The 21,302-nt window shown below is 44.9% G+C and overlaps 1 protein-coding gene across 1 annotated transcript in view; it reads left to right on the top strand.

The window, feature by feature from the left end:
* utrn (utrophin) overlaps window positions 1-21,302 on the top strand; it is a 664,298-nt gene that overhangs the window by 125,820 nt on the left and 517,176 nt on the right. Inside the window, exons 11-13 of the mRNA XM_067989572.1 lie at window positions 2,443-2,624; window positions 9,648-9,798; window positions 19,913-20,032. Of these exons, the coding sequence (XP_067845673.1) occupies window positions 2,443-2,624; window positions 9,648-9,798; window positions 19,913-20,032 (453 nt within the window). The remainder of the gene's footprint in view (window positions 1-2,442; window positions 2,625-9,647; window positions 9,799-19,912; window positions 20,033-21,302) is intronic.

The following is a 21,302-nucleotide window of genomic DNA, read 5'->3' on the forward strand; positions in this document are numbered from 1 at the left end:
CTTTTGCTAAATTCTGTCCTATTAAGCATCAGCGTATAATTTTAACTATATATTCGCAAAGTAAAAGGGAAAATAGTTTATGATGCGGAGATGTGTTTCATTATTTAAAATGTGATTGTGTTAATTTATGCTGCTCTGTTTTTTCTTTGACACGCTGTGCAGTGTGGTGATCTTGGGCTGCAAGTCGCAGGAGTCACTGTAATACTGAGAATATTAGTAGATGAAAGGGCTTGCTTGTAAATTGGTAAAGGGCTAAACAACAACCATGGGAGCAGCAGCAGTCACTTTTGCTTCTATTACCTTTTCTAATATCTGCAGTCCTGGTAAACACAAAGTAACCAGTGGTGCTGCACACACTGGTGACTCTGTCCCTCCACACTCTTCGGTGGTGCTCTGCATTCTACTGACATCAAAAGTGACTCTGTTCTCAAAAGGCGAACACTAAATGTTGGCCTAGTTTTTCACCAGCTGTGAAATGTGCCAGTGAAATAAATGTCATGAAGACTGTATGATTAGCATAACTTCATTGTGATTCACGTGGCAACAGAAAACTTAAAACACTTATAATCATCCATATCAGCCAAGAGAGAGTTACTAGCTTTAATGTCATGCTTATTCCAAAAAGTTAACTCACAATGGATTGGCAGACACCAGTCCATAGATTAGATCTTATAACATTAGCCAAAAAGGAAGGTGAAAGCAAAATGCAGAGTATAAATCCGTGTGGATGTGACTCCCAAAGTAGCTTGAGTGTTCACTAGTACGTATGACAACAAGAGAAACTGTATATGAGAGAGAGATAGGGAGACAGAGTGGAAGATGTTTAAAGACAGAGAGAAAGAAATGGAAAGAATTAGAGTGGGAAACCAGCAGACTTTTAAAATAAATTGTAAACACTATGGGAGACCAATTTGCTTTAATAAAATTTCAGAACAAGTTTTGGTTTGGGGGCAAAAGGAAAACAACATTCAAATATAATTTCACAAAGATAAGCATAAATGAAGGTGGTCATTTGCCTGACCTAGATGTCCATCCATGGAAACCTATGGTTCATCCATCACAAAATCTTACTGCTGCTTGAATGGCTCCAGAGGTTTTGCCTCCACTCCTCTACCTGTATACAATAAATAGGAAATCTTTAATACTTGCTCGCGAGCCAAGTGCTCCCTTTTCCAGCGCAGTAAACCTTTCTGTGTAGAGCTTGTATACAAAATGCTGCCTGCTTTGCAGAAAGGTTATCTGGTCATTTATCCCATTGCTGTTTGTGGGATCTTGCTGTGTGCAAATTGGCTGCCGCGTCATACATTACAACAGTGACTACATAATCAAAGAAAACTTAATTTGCTGTGAAGCGCTTTGGAACATTCTGAGGCTAGGAAAGGTGCTATATAAATGCAAGTTCTTTCTTTACAAAGCATTTCAAATTTTCTCTTCTTTAATGTGCTGCTGCAATACTGGTGGGTGAAGAAACGTATAACATGTCCGATGTATCAGTGGTTGAATTGATATGCGTATGTCTGTGTTGGTTGTCTAATTAAGATAGTAGAGTTTAAAACATTGGAGGCCTGAAGTGTTTCACTTGAATCCCCATGCATGACCCTTAACATGGTGACATAGTCACAGGGCTCTTACAAGCTTTCCCATCCCCACATGGATCAAACTCCTTGGGGTTTAAAATTAAATGGGTTAGTACCTGTGTCACAATGGCATAGAAAGGAATTTTACATAAACATGTTAACCATTGCCTTTAGCAGAGAAAATGCCTAGCAGTAAGAAATTAAATATTTCTTTATATTTAAAAAAAATGAAAATGACCATCTGAAATCTCCAGGAGAGTGTTGCAGTAGAATGACTTTCTGGAAAAACAATTTGATTTACCCCATTGAGGAAGACTGTAGAATGTCTATATCTAGAATCTAATGCCTTTATCAAAGAATCTGGGATACTGTGCTAATAATGGATGAAAAGATGGTGCTGTTTGATAGCTTTTTTGAAGTTACAGAAATACATTTCTGGGATCTTAAACCAATTTTATTTTGTTCCATAAAATTTGCAATTTGGACTGGGAGGCTTGGAAAGGGAGGGGGAGGATCCAGTTGTCATGGTCCATGTCGGCACCAATGACATAAGGAAGAACAAGGAAGAGGTCCTGCTAAGAGAATATCAGAAGCTAGGAACTAAATTAAAAAAACTGGACCTCACTGGTGGTAATCTCAAGATTACTACCCAATTGTTTTAAAATGGAATTAGCCAAAGCACAACATCTGTGAACCTAAGATATACTAACATACTTGCTGAGGTTACCCTTGTGCATCAGAGTGACTTACGTTATTGGATATAGAATGATTGGTGGGTATGATTATTTTTCTCACCCACGGGTGGAGTATGTTAAACATGTAGCCCCCATTTAACTGCCGTTCTCATCCTTCCTTCCTGGCCCAGGGGTTTATGATGGAGTTGACTGCACACCAGAGTAACGTGGGTAATGTACTTCAGGCTGGAAACCAGCTCATTGCACAGGGCAATTTGACAGAAGAGGAGGAGAATGAAATCCGAGAGCAGATGACTTTGCTCAATTCTAGATGGGAAAACCTGAGAGTTGCCAGCATGGACAGACAAGCCAAGTGAGCTGTAAACTGACTCTTCAGACTAAATGTGTTTAACATTGTAGCTTAACACCATTATTTTCGATAACAGCTGTTGAATTAATGCATGTTATGTGGCTTGGGGAAAGGCTTTAAATATTAATTTTTTAAAAAGTGCTGTCTAACTGCTTTTTTTGGCCAGCTGGGTGTCTGGCTTGAGTGAAAACCCATCACCATGTCTAAGCTATTGAGATCCACAGTATTCCAGATGGGGCCTGACCAAGTCTTTGTACAGCTGAAACATCGCCTCCTCTCCATTGTATTACAGCCCCCTTGAGATAAAGGCTAATAGACAATTAAACAACTAACAGGAGGAGGAGGAGACTCTGTAAACATTCCTATCCTCAATGATGGCGGGGTTCAGCATGAGAGTGCAAAAGACAAGGCTGAAGCGCTTGCAACCATCTTCAGCCAGAAGTGTCGAGTGGATGATCCATCTCTGCCTCCTCCCGATATTCCCACCATCACAGAAGCCAGTCTTCAGCCAATTCGATTCACTCCACGTGATATCAAGAAACGGCTGAGTGCACTGGATACAGCAAAGGCTATGGGCCCCGACAACATCCCGGCTGTAGTACTGAAGACTTGTGCTCCAGAACTAGCTGCGCCTCTAGCCAAGCTGTTCCAGTACAGCTACAACACTGGCATCTACCCAACAATGTGGAAAATTGCCCAGGTATGTCCTGTCCACAAAAAGCAGGACAAATCCAATCCGGCCAATTACCGCCCCATCAGTCTACTCTCAATCATCAGCAAAGATATAAGATATTAAGGGGAACGGATAGGGTGGATAGGGAGAAACTATTTCCACTAGTTGGAGATTCTAGGAGTAGGGGGCACAGTCTAAAAATTAGAGCCAGACCTTTCAGGAGTGAGATTAGAAAACATTTCTACACACAAAGGGTGGTAGAAGTTTGGAACGCTCTTCCGCAAACGGCAATTGATACTAGCTCAATTGCTAAATTTAAATGTGAGATGGATAGCTTTTTGGCAACCAAAGATATTAAGGGATATGGGCCAAAGGCAGGTATATGGAGTTAGATCACAGATCAGCCATGATCTTATCAGATGGCGGAGCAGGCACGAGGGTCTGAATGGCCTACTCCTGTTCTTATGTTTCTATTTTGCTAAAGTGATGGAAGGTGTCGTCGACAGTGCTATCAAGCGGCACTTACTCACCAATAACCTGCTCACCGATGCTCAGTTTGGATTCTGCCAGGACCATTCAGCTCCAGACCTCATTACAGCCTTGGTCCAAACATGGACAAAAGAGCTGAATTCCAGAGGTGAGGTGAGAGTGACTGCCCTTGACATCAAGGCAGCATTTGATCGAGTGTGGCGCCAAGGAGCACTAGTAAAATTGAAGTCAATGGGAATCGGGGAAAACTCTCCAGTGGCTGGAGTCATACCTAGCACAAAGGAAGATGGTAGTGGTTGTTGGAGGCCAATCATCTCAGCCCCAGGGCATTGCTGCAGGAGTTCCTCAGGGCAGTGTCCTTGGCCCAACCATCTTCAGCTGCTACATCAATGACCTTCCCTCCATCATAAGGTCAGAAATGGGGATGTTCGCTGATGATTGCACAGTGTTCAGTTCCATTCGCAAACCCTCAGATAATGAAGCAGTCCGAGCCCGCATGCAGCAAGACCTGGACAACTTCCAGGCTTGGGCTCATGAGTGGCAAGTAACATTCGTGCCAGCCAATGACCATCTCCAACGAGAGAGAGTCTAACTACCTCCCCTTGACATTCAACGGCATTACCATCGCCGAATCTCCCACCATCAACATCCTGGGGGTCACCATTGACCAGAAACTTAACTGGACCAGCCACATAAATACTGTGGCTACAAGAGCAGGTCAGAGGCTGGGTATTCTGTGGCGAGTGACTCACCTCCTGACTCCCCAAAGCCTTTCCACCATCTACAAGGCACAAGTCAGGAGTGTGATGGAATACTCTCCACTTGCCTGGATGAGTGCAGCTCCAGCAACACTCAAGAAGCTCAACACCATCCAGGACAAAGCAGCCCGCTTGATTGGCACGCCATCCACCACCCTAAACATTCACTCCCTTCACCACCGGCACAATGTGGCTGCAGTGTGTACCATCCACAAGATGCACTGCAGCAACTCACCAAGGCTTCTTTGACAGCACCTTCCAAACCTGCGACCTCTACCACCTGGAAGGACAAGAGCAGCAGGCACATGGGAACAACACCACCTGCACATTCCCCTCCAAGTCACACACCATCCCGACTTGGAAATATATCACCGTTCCTTCATCGTCGCTGGGTCAAAATCCTGGAACCCCCTTCCTAACAGCACTGTGGGAGAACCTTCACCACACGGACTGCAGCGGTTCAAGGCGGCGGCTCACCACCACCTTCTCAAGGGCAATTAGGGATGGGCGATAAATGCCGGCCTTGCTAGCGACGCCCACTTTTCATGAACGAATTTTAAAAAAAGCTTTTTTGATTATTTGCTTACATATATCTTCCTTCACCTCCTTTCCACTATGAAGTGGTCTGTAGTTATACCCGTATTATGTTTTTCGATTCCTTCTTATCTTTTATTTCAATCCATATGGATTCTATCTCTATCCTTCTGTTATTTATGTCCCTTTTTTCTACTGCCGTTATGTTATTTCTAATTATTACAGCCACTCCATCCCCCTCCTCCTTCCTTCCTTCCTTCCCTGTCTTTTCTGATTTATGTTAGAACATGCAATATTTCGTTGCCAGTCCTGTTCTTTTTGTAGACATGTTTGTTATTCCTACTGCATCTGGTTCCTTGCTACCGGATCATTGCCTCCAGTTCCACCGTGTTATTCTTCAATTCCCACCCTTACTTCCCTCAGCAACCTGGAATGCATCCCATCTGGACCGGGTGACTTATCGACTTCACATACAGCCAGCCTTTCTCGTACCTCCTCTTTATCAATTTTTAGCCCATCCAGTATCTCAACTACCCTCCTCTTACTGTGAATTTGGCAGCATCTTCTTGGTAAAGACAGATGCAAAGTACTCATTTAGTACCTCAGCCATGCCCTCTGCCTCCATGCATAGATCTCCTTTTTGGTCCCTAATCAGCTGTACCCCTCCTCTTACTACCTGTTTACTGTTTATATATCTGTAGAAGACTTTTGCATCTGTTTTGTGTTAGCCACCAGTCTATTCTCAGACTCTCTATTTGCCCCCCTTATTTCTTTTTTCATTTCTCCTCTGTACTTTCTATATTCAGCCTGGTTCTCATTTGTATTATCAACCTGACATCTGTCATATGCCCCCTTCTTCTGGTTCATCCTACTCTCTATCTCTTTGATCATATAGGGAGCTCTGGCTTTTGTTGTCCTACCTTTCCCTCTCGTGGGCATGTACCTAGATTGTACCCGAGCTCTTTCCTCTTTAAAGGCCGCCCATTGTTCAATTACAGTTTTGCCTGCCAATCTTTGATCCCAATTTAACTGGGCCAGATCCATTTTCAACCCACTGAAATTTGCCCTCCTCCAATTAAGTATTTTTACTCTAAATTGCTACTTATCCTTTTCCATAACTAATCTAAACCTTATGATTCAATGATCACTGTTCCCGAAATGTTCCCCCACTGACACTTGCTCCATCTGACCCACCTCATTCCCCAGGACCAGATCCAGCAATGCCTCCTTCCTCATTGGGCTGGAAACATAACGATCAAGAAAGTTCTCCTGAATACACTTCAGAAATTCCTCCCCCTTTTTGTCCTTTGCACGATTACTATCCCAGTCTATATTAGGATGGTTGAAGTCCCCCATTATCATTACTCTATGGTTCTTGCACATCTCTGTAATTTCCATGCAAATTTGCTCCTCCTATCTCCTTCCCACTAATTGGTGGCCTATAGAATACACTCAGTAGTGTAATGACACCTCTGTTGTTTCTTAACTCTAACCAAATAGATTCTGTCCTTGACCCCTTAAGGACATTCTCTCTCTCCAGCACTGCAATATTCTCCTTAATCAATACTGTCACCTCCTTTCTCCCCCCCCCCCCCGCCTCGTTTTTGGACTCTAGGGAAATCAAGGGATATGGGGATTCGGCGGGAAAGTGGCGTTGAGGTCGAAGATCAGCCATGACCTTACTGAATAGCGGAGCAGGCTCGAGGGGCCGTTTGGCTTAATCCTGCTCCTATTTCTTATCTTATGTTTATTTCCTTCCCTATCATTCCTGAACACATTGTAACCAGGAATATTTAGTACCTAATCCTGCCCTTTTTTGAGCCAGGTCTCCGTTATCGCTGCTACATCATATTGCCATGTGGCTATTTGCGCCTGCAGCTCACCAACCTTATTTACCACGCGCTTCTTGCGTTTATACATGTGCACTCTAAACCTACCTTAGACTTGTATTCTTTTAGTCTGATCCCACCTAATACTATGCTATTTTTTACCCTCATGCTACCTATCTCTCCCAATCCTTCGCGCAACTTGTTTCTCCTTTCTGGTGCCCATCCCCCTGCCAAATTAGTTTAAACCCTCCCCCACAGCACTGGTGAACCTCCCCACGAGGACATTAGTCCCAGCTCTGTTGAGGTGCAATCCGTCTGTCTTGAACAGATCCCTCCTGCCCCAGCACTCGTCCCAATGTGCCAAGAATCTGAAGCTTTCCCTCCTGCACCATGGCTCTAGCCACGCATAACCTGCCGTAACTTCCTATTTCTGTACTTACTAGCGCGTAGCATTGGAAGTAACCCAGAGATTACTACCTTTTGAGGTCCTGCTTTTTAACTTCCTCTCTAGCTTCTGAAACTCTAGCCGCAGGACCTCATCCCTTTTCTTTCCTATGTCACCCACTTGGACCATGACTTCTGGCTGTTGCCTTGCACCCACGCTGTGATGTCCTTTACCCTGGCACCAAGGAGGCAACGCACCATATGGGACTCGCGTCGACGGTCACAGAAATGCTTGCCTGTCCCCCTGACTATTGAATCCATCATGACTACTGTATTTCAATGCTGAATACCGTTTGAGAGTGCCACACACCCAGAAGATTCCAGCACTGCCTGTCTCTTCCTACCCTTTTGGATGACCACCCACTTGCTAACCTGAACTTTCTGTGGCTGTGGGGTGACCACCTCTTGGAACATACAATCCAGGGAACCTTCAGCCTCCCTGATACTCTGCAATGATTTCAGCTGCCCCTCCAGCTTAGAAACCCTCAGCTTGAGCTCAAGCAACTGGCAGCATTTCCTGCACATGTGGCCCTCGAGGACACATGAAACGTCCTGAAGTTCCCACATGACGCAGGGATTGCACGCAGTGGGTCTCAGCTGCACGTCCACTATATTTAGAAACCTTTGTTTTTCTAAACTCCCTTTAGATACTCTATTATTAATTTGCTCTTTACTTACCCCGATTAACCTACCCTTTTATTCCGGGTCTCTCAGAGCTCCTCCTCTCTATCACTGTCCTTTACCTACACCTAATTCCCCTTCTCACCAAATTCTCAAGTTCTCACTCAGTTCATGATCCACTCCATTCACAATGCGCTCTGTGCTTCAACCCTCTGTGTTTCAGCAGATAACCTACTTTATACACCTTTTGAGAACAGCAGTTACAACTGTTCAATTAGATTTCCTGGTCTGACCTTTAGACTCGTCTCCTGTTTCTTTTATTTTTAGGCTTTTGTTATTGCTACCAGATCCCTCCCCCCACCTTGCTAGTTTAAAGCCTTATCCACCGCCCTATTTATCCTTTCTGCTAGGACTCTGGTCCCATTCCAGTTCAGGTGGAGCCCGTCCCAATGGTACAGCTCCTTCCTGTTCCAGCACTGGTGCCAGTGTTCCATGAAATGGAACCCCCTCCTTCCCACACCAGTCTTTCAGCCAAGCATTCACCTTCCTGATCTGCCTATCCCTATGCCAATTAGCATGTGGCGCGGGTAGTAATCTCGAGATTACCACCCGTGAGGCCCTGCTTTTTAATTTAGTTCCTAACTCCTGATATTCCCTTAGCAGGACCTCCTCCCTTTCCTTCCCTATGTCGTTCGTGCCGACATGGACCACGGCAACTGGATCTTCCCCCTTCCTTTCCAAGTTCCTCTCCAATTGTTCAGAGATGTCCTTTACCCTTGCACCAGGTAGGCAGCACACACTCCCGGACTCTTGGTCGCGACTGCAGAGGATGCTACCTATCCCCCTGATTATAGAATCCTCTGACTACAATCTTTCTATTCTGATCCCCCCCGCGCTCCTTGGACTGCCTGCTGCTCCACAGTGCCATTGGTTAGCATCCTGGGTTTCTTCCCTGCAGCCTTCATCCTTATTCTCACAGGTATCAAGTACCTCATACCTGTTGGATAGGATCAGTGTCTGTGCGATGTCCTTCTTTATCTCCCCAAGGTTCCCACTACTCTGCTGACTAACAGTCACACTCTCCCCTTCCTGCACCTGTGCTTTTCTCTGAGGTGTGACTGTACTCTGGAGAAAACTATCCTGATATTCCTCCCCCTCCCTTATGTGTCGGAGTGTCTCTAACTTGCACTCCAGCTCAAGACTCTGAGCCGGAGTTTCTGAAGCCAGAACATTTATTGCAGATGTGGTAATCTGGGACTGTCTCACTGTTGACAACCTCCCACATATTACAGTCCCGACATACAGCCTGTTCCGTCTATTTATTTATTTATCTATCAGTAGTTTATTTCTAGGACTAACAGAATTATTTGAGATCTAGATTATATTTAGTAAATGGACTTAGCTTGATTTTGAAATAATTAGTAATTACTTTATTTTATGTATTTTTTTAAAATTTAAGTTTTAAAAGTTAATGGATTAGTTTATAGTCCCTTGGTTTAAATCACTTAGCACCTCCTTCCCCCTCTGCACCTAATTCCCCACACCCTAAATTCCCAGTTGAAAGTTGTCACTCTGTTAGCAATTCACTCCATTAAAAGTTCATTCTCTGTCCTGACCAAACTCTGTGCTCAAACACATGTTTCCTGATGTTTAAATTACAAATTCACTAATGTTTCAGGCTTCATGAGGTGTTAATGGAACTGCAGCAGCAGCAGCTACAGCAGCTATCAGATTGGCTGACTCAAACGGAAGAACGTATTCAAAAGCTGGAAACACAGTCTACAGGATACGAACTGGAGTCCTTCAAACAGCAGATTGATGAACATAAAGTAAGTGCTTGCGCCCTCGATGTATTAAGGATTGTAATTCTTTCTAGCCTCTTTCAGCCTCCATGTGCACATTAATACTCAGCCACCCAGTTGGGGGAGTTCATTTGGGATGTTGTAGCTTTAGTAACTCTGTCAGCTGGACCATTTTGTTTCAGAGCTCTTATCCACGTCGATGTATAGAACATAAGAAATAGGAGAAGGAATAGGCCATATGGCCCCTCGAGCCTGCTTCGCCATTTAATCAGATCACGGCTGATCTTTGACCGCAACTCCACTTGCCCACCATATCCCTTGATTCCCCTGGAGTCCAAAAATCTATTGATCTCAGCCTTGAATATAATTAACCACTCAGCATCCACAGCCCTTTGGGGTAGAGAAATCCAAAGATTCACAACCCTCTGAATGAAGAAATTCCTCCTCATCTCAGTCTTAAACTGCTGACCCCGTATCCTGCGACTATACCCCCTAGTTCTAGACTCTCTAGCCAGGGGAAACAACCTCTCAGCATCTACCCTGTCAAGCCCCCTCAGAATCTTATGTTTCAATGAGATCACCTCTCATTCTTCTAAACTCTGGAGAATATAGGGCCATTTTACTCAATCTCTCATCCCAGGAATCAATCCAGTGAACCTTCGTTGCACCACCTCTGGGCGGGGGACTTCAATGTCCATCACCAAGAGTGGCTCGGTAGCACCACTACTGACCGAGCTGGCCGAGTCCTGAAGGACATAGCTGCTAGACTGGGCCTGCGGCAGGTGGTGAGCGAACCAACACGAGGGAAAAACTTACTTGACCTCGTCCTCACCAATCTACCTGTCGCAAATGCATCTATCCATGACAGTATTGGTAGGAGTGACCACCGCACAGTCCTCGTGGAGATGAAATCCCGTCTTCGCACTGAGGACACCATCCAACGTGTTGTGTGGCACTACCACCGTGCTAAATGGGATAGATTCAGAACAGATCTAGCAGCTCAAAACTGGGCATCCATGAGGCGCTGTGGGCCATCAGCAGCAGCAGAATTGTATTCCAGCACAATCTGTAACCTCATGGCCCAGCATATTCCTCACTCTACCATTACCAACAAGCCAGGGGATCAACCCTGGTTCAATGAGGAGTGTAGAAGAGCATGCCAGGAGCAGCACCAGGCGTACCTAAAAATGAGGTGCCAACCTGGTGAAGCTACAACTCAGGACTACATGCATGCTAAACAGCGGAAGCAACATGCTATAGACAGAGCTAAGCGATTCCACAACCAACGGATCAGATCAAAGCTCTGCAGTCCTGCCACATCCAGTCGTGAATGGTGGTGGACAATTAAACAACTAACGGGAGGAGGAGGCTCTGCAAACATCCCCATTCTCAATGATGGCGGAGTCCAGCACGTGAGTGCAAAAGACAAGGCTGAAGCATTTGCAACCATCTTCAGCCAGAAGTGCCGAGTGGATAATCCATCTCAGCCTCCTCCCGATATCCCCACCATCACGGAAGCCAGTCTTCGGCCAATTCGATTCACTCCACGTGATATCAAGAAACGGCTGAGTGCACTGGATACAGCAAAGGCTATGGGCCCCGACAACATCCCAGCTGTAGTGCTGAAGACTTGTGCTCCAGAACTAGCTGCGCCTCTAGCCAAGCTGTTCCAGTACAGCTACAACACTGGCATCCACCCGACAATGTGGAAAATTGCCCAGGTATGTCCTGTCCACAAAAAAAGAGGACAAATCCAATCCGGCCAATTACCGTCCCAGCAGTCTACTCTCAATCATCAGCAAAGTGATGGAAGGTGTCGTCGACAGTGCTATCAAGCGGCACTTACTCACCAATAACCTGCTCACCGATGCTCAGTTTGGGTTCCGCCAGGACCACTCGGCTCCAGACCTCATTACAGCCTTGGTCCAAACATGGACAAAAGAGCTGAATTCCAGAGGTGAGGTGAGAGTGACTGCCCTTGACATCAAGGCAGCATTTGACCGAGTGTGGCACCAAGGAGCCCTAGTAAAATTGAAGTCAATGGGAATCAGGGGGAAAACTCTCCAGTGGCTGGAGTCATACCTAGCACAAAGGAAGATGGTAGTGGTTGTTGGAGGCCAAGCATCTCAGCCCCAGGGCATTGCTGCAGGAGTTCCTCAGGGCAGTGTCCTAGGCCCAACCATCTTCAGCTGCTTCATCAATGACCTTCCCTCCATCATAAGGTCAGAAATGGGGATGTTCGCTGATGACTGCACAGTGTTCAGTTCCATTCGCAACCCCTCAGATAATGAAGCAGTCCAAGCCCGCATGCAGCAAGACCTGGACAACATCCAGGCTTGGGCTGATAAGTGGCAAGTAACATTCGCGCCAGATAAGTGCCAGGCAATGACCATCTCCAACAAGAGATAGTCTAACCACCTCCCCTTGACATTCAACGGCATTACCATCGCCGAATCCCCCACCATCAACATCCTGGGGGTCACCATTGACCAGAAACATAACTGGACCAGCCATATAAATACTGTGGCTACGAGAGCAGATCAGAGGCTGGGTATTCTGCGGCGAGTGACTCACCTCCTGACTCCCCAAAGCCTTTCCACCATCTACAAGGCACAAGTCAGGAGTGTGATGGAATACTCTCCACTTGCCTGGATGAGTGCAGCTCCAACAACACTCAAGAAGCTCGACACCATCCAAGATAAAGCAGCCCGCTTGATTGGCACCCCATCCACCACCCTAAACATTCACTCCCTTCACCACCGGCGCACTGTGGCTGCAGTGTGCACCATCCACAGGATGCACTGCAGCAACTCGCCAAGGCTTCTTCGACAGCACCTCCCAAACCCGCGACCTCTACCACCTAGAAGGACAAGGACAAGGGCAGCAGGCGCATGGGAACAACACCACCTGCACGTTCCCCTCCAAGTCACACACCATCCCGACTTGGAAATATATCGCCGTTCCTTCATTGTCGCTGGGTCAAAATCCTGGAACTTCCTTCCTAACAGCACTGTGGGAGAACCGTCACCACACGGACTGCAGCGGTTCAAGAAGGCGGCTCACCACCACCTTCTCAAGGGCAATTAGGGATGGGCAATAAATGCCGGCCTTGCCAGCGACGCCCACATCCCGTGAACGAATAAAAAAAAAGTAGATCCTTCCATAGATAAGGAGACCAAAACTGTGCACAGTTCTCAAGATGTGGTCTCACCAAAGCACTGTACAACTGTAGTAAGACTTCCTTACTCTTGTACTCCAACCCCCTTGCAATAAAGGCCAACGTACCATTTGCCTTCCTAATTTCTTGCTGTACCTGCATGCTAACTTTGTGTTTCGTGTACAAGGACACCCAAGTCCCTCTGATCACCAACGTTTAATAGTTTCTCACCATTTAAAAAATACTCTGCTTTTCTATTCTTTCTACCAAAGTGAATAACCTCACATTTCCCCACATTATACTCCATCTGCCACCTTCTTGCCCACTCACTTAACCTGTCTATGTCCCTTTGCAGACTCTTTGTCCTTCTCACAGCTTACTTTCCCACATAGCTAACTTTTATACACTGCACTCCATCCCTTCATCTAAGTCATTAATATAGACGCTAAATTGCTGAGGCATCCCACTAGTTTCCTCTTCATAAAACCACGTTGACTCTGCCTAATCATATTATGATTTTCTAAGTGCCCTGTTACTACTTCCTTAATAATAGATTCCAGCATTTTCCTGACGACTGATGTCAGGCTAACTGGCCTATAGTTCCCTGTTTTCTTTCACCCTCCTTTCTTGCTAACTTCCAAACTGCTGGGACCGTTCTAGAATCTAGGGAATTTTGGAAGATCACAACCAATGCATCCACTATCTCTGCAGCCACCTCTTTTAGAACCCTAGGATGTAGGCCATCAGGTCCAGGGGATTTGTCGGCTTTTAGTCCCATTAGTTTGTCTAGTACTTTTTCTGTACTGATATTAATTGTTTTAAGTTCCTCAATCTCATTTGTTCCTGGATTCCCCACTATTTTTGGTATGCTTTTTGTGTCTTCTACTATGAAGACAGATACAAAATAATTGTTTAACGTCTCTGGCATTTCCTTGTTTCCCATTATAATTTCTCCTATCTCAGCCTCTAAGGAACCCACATTTACTTTTGCTACTCTCTTTTTACATACTTGTAGAAGCTCTTACAATCTGTTTTTATATTTCTTGCTAGTTTACTTTCATATTCTATTTTCTCCCTTTTTATCAATTTCTTGGTCATCCTTTGCTGGTTTCTAAAATTCTCCCAATACTCAAGCTTACTATTATTCTTCGCAGCATTATAAGCCTCTTTTAATCTAATACTATCCTTAACTTCTTGAGTTAGCCACGGATGGATCACTCTTCCCCAGAGGATCCTTTACTGAGATTACTAATTAACCCTGTCTCATTGCACAAGACAAGATCTGGAATAGCCTGTTCCCTGGTTGGTTCCACAATGTATTGTTCTAGGAAACTGCCTCGAATGTATTTTTTTTATTCATTCGTGGGATGTGAGTGTTGCTGGCAAGGCTAGCATTTATTGCCCATCCCTAATTGCCCTTGAGAAGGTGGTGGTGAGCCGCCTTCTTGAACCGCTGCAGTTCATGTGGTAAACTCTATTGCATGATCTCGTCCTCCCAAACTACCTTTGCCAATTTGATTTGCCCAGTCTATATGAAGATTAAAGTCCCCCATGATTATTGAATTACCTTTGTTAGAAGCTCCTATTATTTCTTGATTAATACACTTTCCAACAGTATAACCACTGTTAGGGGGCCTATACACTACTCCCACCACTGTTTTCTGCCCCTTGTTATTTCTTATTGCCACTCATACTGATTCTATTTCCAGATCTTCCGAGCCAGGATCCTTTCTCACTACTGTCCTTATGTCATCCTTTATTATCAAGGCTACACCCCCTCCTTTTCCATTCTGCCTGTCTTTCCGAAACATCACGTACCCTGGAATATTTAGTTCCTAACCTTGGTCACCTTGCAACCATGTCTCTGTAATGGCCATTAGATCAAACCCATTTATCTGTATTTGTGCCACTCGTTCGTCTGTCTTGTTACGAATGCTTCGTGCATTCAGATAAAGAGCCTCTAATTTTAACTTTTTACCTTTATTCCCTGCTTTAACCTTATTCGTTGATGCACTATTTCCGTTAAACTCTCTGTCCCTCCCTGTCACACCCTGCTTATCTTTACCCAAATCACTACACTGCTCTATATTCGAGCCTTGTTCTGGGTTGTATCCTTTTACCTGTTGGCTGCATTCTTTATGGTTCTTTGTGTGCGCAGGAACAAATTCTTTAGTATGTAGAATTGATGAATTTATGCTTTAAATAGTGTTTTTCTGGTTATGCTTTTGCGCAAGGCTTGTAGAGTTGTATAAGTTTCATCAGTTCAGCAAAACTTCACATTTGTGAATATTAGCAACTAACTAGGTGGGATTGTGAGTTGTGAGGAAGGTGCAAAGAGGCTTCAAGGCGATTTAGACAAGTTGAGTGAGTGGGCAAATACATGGCAGATGCAGTATAATGTGGATAAATGTGAAGTTATCCACTTTGGAAGGAAAAACAGAAAGGCAGAGTTTTATTTAAATGGTGATAAATTGGGACATGTTGATGTACAAAAGAACCTGGGTGTCCTTGTTATACCAGTCACTGAAAGCAAACATGCAGGTACAGCAAGCAGTTAGGAAGGCAAATGGTATGTTGGCTTTCATTGCAAGAGGATTTGAGTACAGGAGCAAGGATGTCTTACTGCAGTTATACAGGGCCTTGGTGAGACCGCACCTGGAGTATTGTGTGCAGTTTTGGTCTCCTTACCTAAGAAAGGATATACTTGCCATAGAGGGAGTGCAGCGAAGGTTCACCAGACTGATTCCTGGGATGGCAGGACTGTCGTATGAGGAGAGATTGGGTTGACTCGGCTTCTATTCACTCGAGTTTAGAAGAATGAGAGGGGATCTCGTTGAAACGTATCAAATTCTGACAGGGCTAGACAGACTGGATGCAGGGAGGATGTTTCCCCTAGCTGAGGGGGGGGGGGCGGGTCTAGAACGAGGGGTCACAGTCTCAGGATATGGGGTAGAACATTTAGGACTGAGATGAGGAGAAATTTCTTCACTCAGGGTGGTGAACCTGTGGAATTCTCTACTACAGAAGGCTGTGGAGGCCAAGTCACTGAATATATTTAAGAAGGAGCTAGATAGATTTCTAGACAGAAAAGGCATCAAGGGGAATGGGGCGAGAACGGGAATATAGTATTGAGATAGAGGATCAGCCATGATCATATTGAATGGTGGAACAGGCTCGAAGGGCCGAATGGCCTACTCCTGTTCCTATTTTCTATGTTTCAGCTCCAGTTGGGGCTGCATGCCCTTGTTTTTGGCTCCTTGTGTTGGATACTCAGTCACTTTGGCTTCCGTCTGCCAATTATTAGCTTTTTAGCTTTAAGATCTGAAAGGATTGTCCTAGTTTACCTTTATTTGTTCTCGGGATGTAGGTGACGCTGGCAAGGCCCCATTTATTGGCCATCCCAGTTGCTCTGAGAAGATGCTGGTGGGTCGTCTTGAACCACTGCAGTCCTTGTGGCGATGGTGCTCTCATGATGCTATTAGATGAGGAATTCTAGGATTTTCACAAAGCGATGATGAAGGAACGGTGATGTATGTCCAAGTCAGGATGGTGTGTGACTTGGAGGGAACAAGGAGGTGATGGTGTTCCTATGACATTGCTGTTCTTTCCTTCTCTATGGTTGAGGTCGCAGGGGAGAAAGTATAGTCAAAGTGACCATGGTGAGTTGCTGCAGTGCATCCTGTAGATCATACAAACTGAAGCTACAGTGCACCGGTGATGAAAAGGGTGAATATTGATTCCAGAGGCAGGGGTGCCGATCAAGTAACCTGCTCTGTCCTGGATGGTGTTGAGCTTCTTGAGTGTTGTTGTGGCAGAATCCATCCAAACGAGTGGTGAGTATTCTATCACACTCCTGACTTGAGCCCTGTAGATTGTGGAGAACGTTTGTGGGGTAAGGAGGTGAACCACTTAACATAAAGTAACCAGCCTCTGCCCTGTTCTTGTAGCCATGATGTTGATGAGGCTGGTCCAGTTAAGCTCCTGGTTAGTGGTGACCCTGAAGATCCACCATTGAGGAGAGAGCAATTTGCTTGATTGATGCTGTTCCTGGTATGCCCTTTTACAGTTCCCATTGAACCAGGGTTAGACTCCTGGCTTGATGATCGAGGAGTGAGGGGTGTGCTGGGCCACGAGGTTACAGCTTGTGTTGGTATTCAATTCTGTTGCTGCTGATTGCACAGTGTTTCTTGGATCCCAGTTTTGGGCTGATAGATCTTTTCTTAGTCTGTCTCCCTTAGCATGGTGGTAGTGCCACACTGCATGATGTAGGATGTCCTTATTATGGAGAAGAGACTTTGTCTTCACAAGGATATGCAATGGTCACTCCTACCAATGCTCTCATGGATAGGCGTGTCAGCAACAGGTAGGCTGGTGAGGATGAGGTCAAGTCAGTTGCTTCCTCATGTTGGTTCTCTCACTACCTGATGTAGGTCCAGTCTCGGAGCTGCGTCCTTCAGGACTTAACCTACAAAGCCACTCTTGGTGGCCATTGAAGTCCTCCATCTAGCTTATGTTTTGCGACCTTCCTTTCCTCAGGGATTCCTCCAAATGATGTTCAACATGAAGGAATACTGATTGGTCAGTGGATGGGGCATGGCTGCTGGTGATCAGCTGGAGGTTTCCTGACGTTTGACCTGAAGCCATGCAGCTGCCCCAGTTTCTGTTGTGTTGTCTACCAAAGTTATGAGATTTTCAAATATGTGAAGATGGTAGAAACTGAAAGTGAAGCACCAAGATCAGTTTCGTGCACTGGCTGTGCTTTACCATATCAGCTAGAAACACAGCTTGTACCTGGTACACCACTGTACATCTGATCCTGAAAGTCAATTTTAAGTTTCAATTATCTTGCAGGGTACAATTTAACTACATTTGTTAGATTTTCAAAAAAAATCTCATAAAGAGATAGTAATAGTGTAAAGGGCAGAGAGAAGGAAGAATTTCTGAAGTGTGTTCAGGAGAACTTTCTTGATCAGTACATTTCTGGCCCAAAGAGGAAGGAGGCATTGCTGGATCTGGTTCTGGGGAATGAGGTGGGTCAAGTGGAGCAATTGTCGGTAGGGGAACATTTAGGGAGCAGTGACTGTCTTTACCAAGGAAGAAGATGCTGCCAAAGTCACAGTTAAAGAGGAGGTAGTTGAGATACTGAATGGGCTAAAAATTGATAAAGAGGCGGTACTAGAAAGGCTGGCTGTACTTAAAGTAGATAAGTCACCCAGACCGGATGGGATGCATCCTAGGTTGCTGAGGGAAGTAAGGATGGAAATTGCGGAGGTGCTGGCCGTAATCTTTCAATCCTCCTTAGATACAGGGGTGGTGCCAGAGGACTGGAGAATTGCAAATGTTACACCCTTGTTTAAAAAAGGGTGTAAGGATAAACCCAGCAACTAAAGGCCAGTCAGTTTAACCTTGGTGGTGGGGAAACCTTTAGAAATGATAATCCGGGACAAAATTTACAGTCACTTGGACAAGTGTGGATTAGTTAAGGAAAGCCAGCATGGATTTGTTAAAGGCAAATTGTGTTTAACTAACTTGATTGAGTTTTTTGATGAGGTAACAGAGAAGGTTGATGATTATATGGACTTCCAAAAGGGGTTTGATAAAGTGCCACATAATAGGCTTGTCATCAAAGTTTACGCCCATGGAATAAAGGGGGCAGTGGCAGCATGGATACGAAATTGGCTAAGTGACAGGAAACAGAGAGTAGTAGTGAACAATTGTTTTTCAGACTGGAGGGAGGTGTACAGTGGTGTTCCCCAGGGGTCGGTACTAGGAAAACTGCTTTTCTTGATATATATTGTAATGACTTGGACTTGGGTGTACAGGTCACAATTTGCAAATGACACAAAACTTGGAAGTGTAGTGAACAGTGAGGAGGATAGTGACAGACTTCAAGAGGACATAGACAGGCTGGTGGAATGGGCGGATGTGGCAGATGAAATTTAACGCAGAGAAGAGCGAAGTGATACATTTTGGCAGGAAGAACGAGGAGAGGCAATATAAACTAAATGGTACAATTCTAAAGTGGTTGCAGGAACAGTGAGACCTGGGGGTATATGTGCACAAATCTTTGAAGGTGGCAGGGCAGGTTCAGAAAGCGGTTAAAAAAGCATACGGGATCCTGGGCTTTATGACTAAAGGCATAGAGTACAAAAGCAAGGAAGCTATGAAAAACCTATATAAAATACTGGTTCAGCCACAACTGGAGTATTGTGTCCAATTCTGGGCACTGGACTTAAGGAAGGATGTGAAGGCCTTAGAGAGGGTGCAGAAAATATTTACTGGAGAAGCTGGGGTTTTCTCTGAGCAGAGAAGGTTGAGAGGAGATTTGCTAGAGGCATTCAAAATCATGAGGGGTCTAGACAGAGTAGAGAGAGAGAAACTGTTCCCATTGGCAGAAGGGTCGAGAACCAGAGGACACAGATTTAAGGTAATTGGCAAAAGAACCAAAGGCAACATGAGGAAATACTTTTTTACACAGCGAGTGGTTATGATCTGGAATGCACTGCCTGAAAGGGTGGTGGAGGCGGATTCAATCATGGCTTTCAAAAGGAAATTCGATAAGTAGTTGAAGGGAAAAAAATTGCAGGGCTACTGAGGGCGGGGGAGTGGGACGAGCTGGATTGCTCTTGCAGAGAGCAGGCACGGGCTCGACGGGCCAAATGGCCGCCTTCTGTGCTTGTAACCATTGTATGATTCTAAGAGTTGAAATTACAAAAACACTACTTGGACCGTAACTGCACTTGTCCTTTTGGGCTATAAGAATTACAGGTTTTGTCAGGGATGATGCCCTGTGACATGCTGTTAGCCTGAGGTAATAGGATCTCCTCTGGGACGTCCATTCAGTATCCTGATAGTGAAAATTAAAGTTTTTGTTTCGCAGTAAATACCTGAGATTTGAATTTGAGCCTCTGGTTTCTTGCATCCTTAAGGCATTTTTATATTAATAATGTATTTGACCTGATAGCGTTTTGCATTCTTTCTCAGCTATTACAAAGTGACTTGGAGACAGAGCAGGTGAAGGTGAACTCTCTGACACACATGGTGGTGGTGGTGGATGAGCACAGTGGGGAGAGTGCTACAGCTGCACTGGAGGACCAGTTACAGGTAACTGACTTTCTGCAGTTGCTGACTTCATTGGCCTGGCAATACAAGATCTTTGCAACTGATGGAGTTTGTTGTTTAAGAACATATTGTAAAAATATTCTACATAATTCTACATTAGAAAATATGGTCCAGATCTGAGACACTTTTTTCACCTGGGAAATGTTGCTTCTAATCCACTGCCCATTTGACATCCCAAAGTACTTCATGGCCAATAAATTGCTTTTGAAGTCCAGTCACTCTTGTTATGTAGGAAAATGTGGCAGACAATTTGGGCACAGCAAGGTCACATAAACAACACTGAAATTAACAATCTACATCTATTTTTGATGTTGGTTAAGGAATAACTATTGGCCAGGACACCAAGAGAACTCTCCTGCTCCTCTTCGAATAATGCCAAGATATCTATTACACCCACCTGAACAGGCAGATGGTGCCTCAGTTTAACGCCTCATCCAAAAGAGGCAGCTCTGACATGCTGCACACCCTCAGCACTGCACTGAAGGGGCAGTCTGGATTATGTACTGAAATCCCAGAGTGGAGCTTGAACTCACAGTCTTCGGACTCGGGTGAAAGTGCCACTACTGTGATCTAGATTTCTATAGATTCCCCCATGGAGATCTCATACCCTGAGTACTCAGACAGGCATTCGTTTATTGGTGTACCTTGCCCCTTGTTGTTTCAGAAGGTGAAAATATCTACATACCACAGGCTCCAAATTGAGCAGTTAGGTTTTATTTACAGTATTTTAACACATGGAAGCACATGTAGAACAGCACAATCCCACACAATTACTCCGGTACATAGCATAGTAAGGAAAGAGTAGGGCCTATTAGAGACCAAAAAGGTTAACTATGTGTGGAGGTGGAAGATGTTGGTATGGTTCTTAATGAATAATTTGCATCTGCCTTCACAAAGGAGAGGGATGATGCAGGGATTGAAGTTAAGGAGGAGGAGTGTGAAATATTGGATGGGATAAACATAGTGAGAGAGGAAGTATTAAGGGGATTAGCATCTTTGAAAGTGGATAACTCACCAGGGCCGGATGAAATGTATCGCAGGCTGTTAAAAGAAGCCAGGGAGGAAATAGCGGAGGCTTTAACAATCATTTTCCAAACTTCACTGGATACAGGCATAGTGCCGGAGAATTGGAGGACTGCTATCGTTGTGCCGTTGTTTAAAAAGGGAGCGAAGGATAGACCGAGTAATTACAGGCCAGTCAGCCTAACCTCGGTGGTGGGCAAATTATTGTTATCAATTCTGAGGGACAGGA

Source organism: Heptranchias perlo, chromosome 8, assembly GCF_035084215.1.
Source record: "Heptranchias perlo isolate sHepPer1 chromosome 8, sHepPer1.hap1, whole genome shotgun sequence".
NCBI classification, from domain to species: Eukaryota; Metazoa; Chordata; class Chondrichthyes; order Hexanchiformes; family Hexanchidae; genus Heptranchias; species Heptranchias perlo.